Raw genomic sequence first — 7,505 nt, 5'->3', positions numbered from 1 at the left:
AGACACACACTTTCAAGTTTGCTTTGGAGGCAAAAATTTCTGGTATGGAGTCGCCCTCAGCTTGACCCAGTTTATAGGTCAGGACATATTGGACATATCCATATTCTGGATACTCAGGAGCAGAGACTTCCCTCTGAGCAACTCTCTGTGAGATATAAGGGTTACGCACAGATGCTTCGTACCCTTTCTCTGTGGAAGACTCTGGTATCACCTCGAGTCCCACGCTTGTGTTGCCGTCGCAAGACTACCTCGACAGACACCACTGTCAAGGGTTGGGCTGCGGTTTTAAATAGCCGTCTAGATCATGACTGCAGGGAAGGTCTTCATCTCCCAGATCTGAGGAAATCATGTGTTGGTCCAGCGTAAAACTTGTGGATCGTCTCCTGGACTCCTCTCTCACAGGATGGGATGTGATCTTGGATGGTTGACAGCTCAGTCTCTGTTTAGGCTCATCTAATATGACATATAATCGCTTGGAGATGAGCGCTGTATTTCTTGCATGGAAATACTTCTCCTAGATTTTAAGGATTAACATGTGTTGATCCAGACTGGTATAATTCTCTTAGTGATGTGATTCCGGCACCGAGGCTTCGAAGGCTACCCTGTAAAACAACTGCAATCATGTGATAGCCTATACAAAAGGACCCTATTCATCACTATCATCATCACCCCGATCCTCAACTACAAGTTCATTGGCGAATTCCTCCTCCTCGTCGCTCTCCTCCACTTCTCCCTCTCCGGCCTCCGCTAACTCTGCCTGCCTTGCGCTAACAGCTCCGCCTAGATGCACAGGGCTCTCTTGCGTGCGCAACCTGCTCCATAAAACTGGCTTAAACAGACGATCTGACGGGTTTAGAAGATTGAATACAACCCGAAACTAAAACACAGACCAGGCCTCTATTTGAGCCCGGCCTTTATTTATCCAAACCTGTAGCCACACCAGGCGTGTAAAAGAGACAGGAGTCTATCGGCTATTATTTGAAGTTTTACGGTATTTTAAAAAATTATATTTGTAGGTCAAACATTGAAGGAGCATTGAATGTTTTGGATTTTAAGACCTCATTATCATCATCTAACTTGATTTTAAAAATTAAATGGCTCTAAATCTTTTACAAAAATGATATGGTATACAGTACCTAACTGTATATTTCAAAAAGTTGTAATGGAATTCATATTAAAATATGTAGATGTGCACAAAACAGAGTAGTCGTTTGGCAACTTTTATGACAAACTCACTTTAATGTCTTCCTCCATGAAGCCTCTCAACAACTGACTAAACTCCGCCCCCTGACCCTGTCATCACAATATCCTGCTCCCGTACATCTATGAATAGGTGCGACACCCACATATTGTACAAAATGTATCATTAAAAATACCCATTAAACTTGCAAGTTTCAACAAACAAGCATTACTTTCATGGACTCTTATGTAGTCATAATAAAGTCACGTGTGGTACAGCGTTTTAAAGTGAACATGGAAGATATTTGTGTTTTTTGTCAAATTTCCCCTGAGAATATTAATCATCTATTTTAGGAGTGTCCCAAGACCCATATATTTTGGAGAGAACTCAGTTATTTCTTACAAAGAAAAGCTGTGATTCCTGTTAACTTTGAAGTAGTTGATATTATACTAAAATATTTTTAATTTGATGGTGATAAAAATCTTTTACTATATTGTAGTCATAGGCACAAGTTCTTTGTAAAATGCCTTTCTTTTTCTCTCTTTCTTTCTTCCTTTTCCCCCTTGTTTACCCCTGACATGTATGGTTATATGTACTCCTGTATGTAAATTGTTTTGTTGTCATTAAAAAACTTTAAAATTTAAAATTAAAAAACTAGTATCGTGAGATCCTTGAAGTAATAATGAACAAGAAAAATATATGTGATCTGTAACAAACTTTTTACATAAATAAATAACGCGGTATTGTATATTTTTCTTGCAGTAAATCTGCCACTAGAAAAATGTAACAGAGTTAGTTTTATGAGTTAATACAATTTAAAAACCATTTTTTTAAAATAATATTTTAGCTGTATTTGTTGTTTATACCGGAATATATTACAAAAAGTAATTGGTAATAAAAACATTTTTTTTTTAAATATATATGTTTTTACAGATAGGCTATAAGAAGCACCTGTTAAAAAAGTAGAAATAAAGCTGTATATGGTACACTGCTGAAATATTTAAAATATACATAAAGTTTGTATTCCTCTGAATAAATCATGAGAGACTCTTGAACCTCAGAGTGAGAAACTTTATTGATAAAGGCATCAAAATACATATGACAAATATACAGTAGAAGTAAAGTGAGATCTGTGTGTCTCTGAATTCATTTTTTTTTTTTTGTATCTGAGAGAAATATAAACAATAAAGTGACACTGTTCAAATCTGACACTGAAAGAGAGCACAAACTCAAATAATCATCAGTATTTATTATGAAAAAAACACTAGAAGAACAAAAACACACTTGAAGAACCTTTAAAGTTCAGCGTTTGCTTTAGATTTCAATACTTCCTGAAAAAGATGAACATAAAAAGCCATACATTAATAAATCTCACAGATAATTATACATGCAAAATCAGTTTGTGAGAAATGACATCATCAATCATGTACCTGATGTGTGAATATGTGCTTGATCTCGTTCAGCTCTTCTGGATCTGATGTCATAAACCACAATAATGACAGTAGCCACGCCCACCAGAGCAGAGAGGACCAATCGGATCACAGCTTCAGTAGGACCACACCAGTGGACCGAGTCTGAGGAATAAACACATCAAACTGAGATCAGATCAGTCAATAAACACTAATATCAGTGCTGACATCAGCTAATATTTCTGAATACACAGAAATATGATCAAATCTAATCAACAATATTATATTCGGTTCCAAGTGAGTTTTTATACGGTCTGTCATCTGAAACTGTAAAGATTCAACAATTCAACATGTAAATAGTATATTTTATAATAGAATATTTGAAGGAGAAGAAAAATGATCTCTACTCACCATAGACAGAAACTCTAAATGTTTTTGATGAGAATCTTCCTGAATATATCAGTAGATCTGTAAACATCAGTAGTTTATAATTTCCAGCATGTTCAGTTGTGGTGTTTGTGATGGTCAGAGATCCAGTTTGATTGTCCAGCTTCAGTCTGTCTCTGAATCTCCCATCAAGAACATCATCATATACAGTGATTCTGTCGGCCCGTTTATTGATTTCTGCCATTAAAGTGTTTTCATCTCTAAACCTCCACTGAATCACATCATCATCCTTCATTTCAGTAAGATCAGAGTTTAGAGAGACTGAATCTCCCTCCTTCACTGACACTGACTTCACTTCATCTGTCAAACACACAGAGAACAAACAGAAACAAGGTTTGCAAAGATTAATACTGTTAAATCACTTTATAATGGTTTACTAAATAGTTAAAATTTGAAATAAACAATATAAAATAACCAAAACAAAATGTTGTATGAATTAATTAAAAAATTTGTCATTAAAAACAGTTGTAAACGTTTTTGAACTCACCAATGACAAAGAGAATGAATCTCTTTCTCCTAAAACTCTTTCTCTCACTGTTGATCAGTAGAATATAATCTCCATCATGTTCAGTTCTGGTGTTTGTGATGGTCAGAGATCCAGTTTGATTGTCCAGCTTCAGTCTGTCTCTGAATCTCCCATCAAGAACATCATCATATACAGTGATTCTGTCGGCCCGTTTGTTGATTTCAGCTATTAAAGGGTTTTTATTTCCAAACCTCCACTGAATCACATCATCATCCTCTATTTCAGTAAGATCAGAGTTTAGAGAGACTGAATCTCCCTCCATCACTGACTCCAGGACTAAATCATCAAACACACGCACACACACACACAAACACACACACGCGCACACACACACACACACACACACACACACACACACACACACACACACACACACACAAACAAACAAACAAACAAACAAACAAACACACACAGGGTTCATCACAGTTTAAGACAATCACTTGATGTATTATAAAAGTAAATATTTTAAAAGTTAAAATTGAAATGAATATCATAATTAAACACCAGGAACAAACTGAGTTTGAATTAATAATTGTATTTTTGTGCTGATTAAAATATAAAACAAGTGAAACTGATATTTAACTCACCATAGACATCGAGAACGAATCTCTTGATCTCACTGTTGATCCGTCGTTCTAAAACTTCATAATCTCCAGCATGTTCAGTTGTGGTGTTTGTGATGGTCAGAGATCCAGTTTGTTTGTCCAGCTTCAGTCTGTCTCTGAATCTCCCATCAAGAACATCATCATTTACAGTGATTCTGTCGGCCCGTTTATTGATTTCAGCTATTACAGTGTTTTCATCTCCAAACCACTGAATCACATCATCATTCTTCATTTCAGTAAGATCAGAGTTTAGAGTGACTGGATCTCCCTTGATCACAAACACATGAGCATACACTCCTGAAGAACAGAGTTTTTCACAGATTAAAGCTTTAAAATCACTTGATGTTGGTTTGATGAAGCTTCACTAAAATACTTTTAATCATGTAAATGTGAAATTAATAATATTCTCCTGCAGTTCAAAGACAAAAGATGATGAATGAAAAGAGAGATAGATTTATATATGGAACAATGACTAAAAAAGACACTTTTACTTTAATGTTTAATGTCAAACTAAAACTAATGCTGTTGATTATCTGAGCTTCATATTTATATTATTTTATTTAATGAATCCATAATAACTGAGTTTTGAATTCAAACTTGATCTGACAGAAGAGAAAAAGAAAAGAAAGTGTTAGCATTAACTTAATGGAGGAAAAGAGTAACAAGCACCACTTAAAGCCACAGTATGGAATTTTTCTCCACTAGGGGTCGCTAACCTCTTTACAATAACAAAGGCGTAGTTTGATGACGCAACATTTGCTAAGAATTATGGATCTTAGCGTCAACGTCAAGCCGACCGATCTAATAATGTTTATGGATGACTGAATACATCAATGTTTTTATCATGACTGTGATATGAAGCAGTTCAGGATTGCTAAGAGACTGCTATCAGCTCCACACGCGACGCGAGTCCCGCGGATATAAAAGGAATGTGGACATTTCATTCTACCGAACTACACGCAAGTGCAGAATTACAACTCACAGGTCAGTTTATTAGACAAATTAAACTTGTGAGGTAACGCAGCGCTGTTTCATTGGTCTAACATTACACTATCACACTAAACTGCATTTGAATGTGTTGAAATGTATGTGTTAGTTTGTCTGTATGAGACTAGCAGTAAGCTAGATCAACATTAGAATAACATACAGATCATATTATAACATTTTATCATTGTTGAATATAACATTGATTAGTTTTATGTAAATGTGCTCACCTGTTTAATAAAGTACATGTAGGAGCGGTCAAAGTCTCGGACGTGGAGCTCTCGTTTATATACTGTCTATGGGAGCTCTCGGCATCTCGAAAACACTGCGCTGATATTGATTCTCGTTTTAGTTCTCCTTTTTTATCCAAAGTCTGCTTGCCGTGGTCCATAATGTTTGAACGAAACAACAACAACAGCGTGCAAATAAACATTGCGAACTCCACAGTTGTCTGCGTCTGTCGCTTTGGTTAATCAGAGGACTCTGCTCATAGCTCTGGTTACCATGGCAGCACGAGCGGAAACCATAGGCGGAAACCAGGGACAACGCGGATATGACGTCATTGACTGCGACAAAACGGAAATAAAGAAACGTGCCGTGTCTAAAAATTAAATTAAAATTTCTCCTGGTTTGAAAGTTGTTGGAAACAGTCGGGATAATATAAGTACACAACTAAAAAAAATATATAACATAGATATAGTGATTTTTGCTAATTTTAAAGCAAAAAAGTTACATACTGTGGCTTTAAATGTCCAGCCCGCAGAAGTCACACTTACCCTGTAACTACATGAACAAGAGTATATTTCTCCAGTATTTAAGCAAAAGTTGCAATAGTTTTAGTTCTCAGTGCACTTTTGTTAAAAGAAAGTCCTGTATAAATGCACAGATATGCACCTATAATTTTAAAAGCCTATATGTATTGGTATACTGTTATTACAAAAAGGTTTGCAGTGTATGTTCTCACTAAATTGCTCTCAAATGTAAGATTGTTGTATCATAATAGTAGAATAAGTAACGCTTAGTTCTAAAATATTGACAGTATAAATAATTTGTTAATTCTTCTGGTTATTACCACTTTATTCCTAAAACTTTACATGTTGTAGGTACACTATAATTACAGAAAGTTACACTGTAAATTAGTTTTAAATACGCAGTTCTTTGCGGGCTGTAATCTAAAGCGTTACCAAGCAAACTCCAGCAGCTCGAGCTCTTACTAGAACCAGGAAGTGTGATCATATTAGCCCGGCTCTGTCAACACTGCGTTTGCTCTCTATCAAACATTGCATACATTTAAAAATCCTGACGATTACTATAAACTACTATTACTAAGATCAGAGTTTAGAGTGACTGAAATAAACAATATCATAAAACAACAAAAAGAACATTTTTTCTTTAATTTAATTTTGTCATTAAAAACAGGTGAATCCAATAGTCTATTTAACCCTTTCACACGTGATTCTGACTGGGTGAGTTTTTTCAAGGCGACATTTATTTTAAAACGTTTCCACATTATTGTTTCCATGGCGAACCGTCATGATCCTGATTTAAAATGTGAGATGGCGCCGCCAAGAGTTTGAATCTGACAGTTATGTGACATCACTGAACATTCCAAATCCCAAATGTGGGACCGTATCACTCAAAAGGTTTACTCACTGGAGACACGGAGATCGAAACTCTTGATCACACTGTTGATCTGTAGTTCATAAACTCCATTATGTTCAGTTCTGGTGTCTGTGATGGTCAGAGATCCAGTTTGATTGTCCAGCTTCAGTCTGTCTCTGAATCTCCCATCAAGAACATCATCATATACAGTGATTCTGTCGGCCGTTACATTGATTTCTGCTATTAAAGTGTTTTTATCTCCAAACCTCCACAGAATCACATCATCATCCTTCATTTCAGTAAGATCAGAGTTTAGAAAGACTGAATTTCCCTCAATCATGCGATCACCAAACCCTCCTGAAGAACAGAGTTTTTCACAGATTAAAGCTTTAAAATCACTTGATGTTGGTTTGATGAAGCTTCACTAAAATACTTTTAATCGTGTAAATGTGAAGTGATTAATATTCTGCAGCAGTTCAAAGACAAAAGATGATGAATGAAAATGAGAAATAGTTAAACAAGTTTTATATAATCAATAACTGCATTAAAAACAGTGACTTTAATCTAAAAAAAAAAATTCTGACTAATTTAACCAGTAATATATCACATCAGAACAGAAACAACTGAAACAGAAAAACACATTTAAACTCACCATCCAGACGCCACAAACACAAACAGAGCAAAACTAATTTGAGAAACATTTTCTTCATCGGTTCACTATAAAAGCCCACGATAGTAACTCTTAATGTCTG

General features: G+C 35.6%; 1 protein-coding gene across 1 annotated transcript; it reads right to left on the bottom strand.

Annotated features, from left to right (window-relative positions):
* Positions 1-265: 265 nt before the first annotated feature.
* LOC311085944 (uncharacterized protein) lies at positions 266-6,387 on the bottom strand (the record flags this gene model as incomplete). The annotated part of the gene is made up of 6 exons (XM_084118563.1): positions 266-453; positions 670-843; positions 2,611-2,754; positions 3,524-3,838; positions 4,150-4,464; positions 6,336-6,387. 6 exons carry the CDS (start codon positions 6,385-6,387, stop codon positions 266-268), a joined length of 1,188 nt encoding a protein of 395 aa, XP_083974689.1.
* Positions 6,388-7,505: the final 1,118 nt, after the last annotated feature.

Source organism: Abramis brama (assembly GCF_963993115.1).
Source record: "Abramis brama genome assembly, chromosome: 6".
In the NCBI taxonomy this organism is placed as follows: Eukaryota; Metazoa; Chordata; class Actinopteri; order Cypriniformes; family Leuciscidae; genus Abramis; species Abramis brama.
Note: the sequence above shows the minus strand (reverse complement) of the source record. Positions and strands in the feature narration are given on the sequence as shown.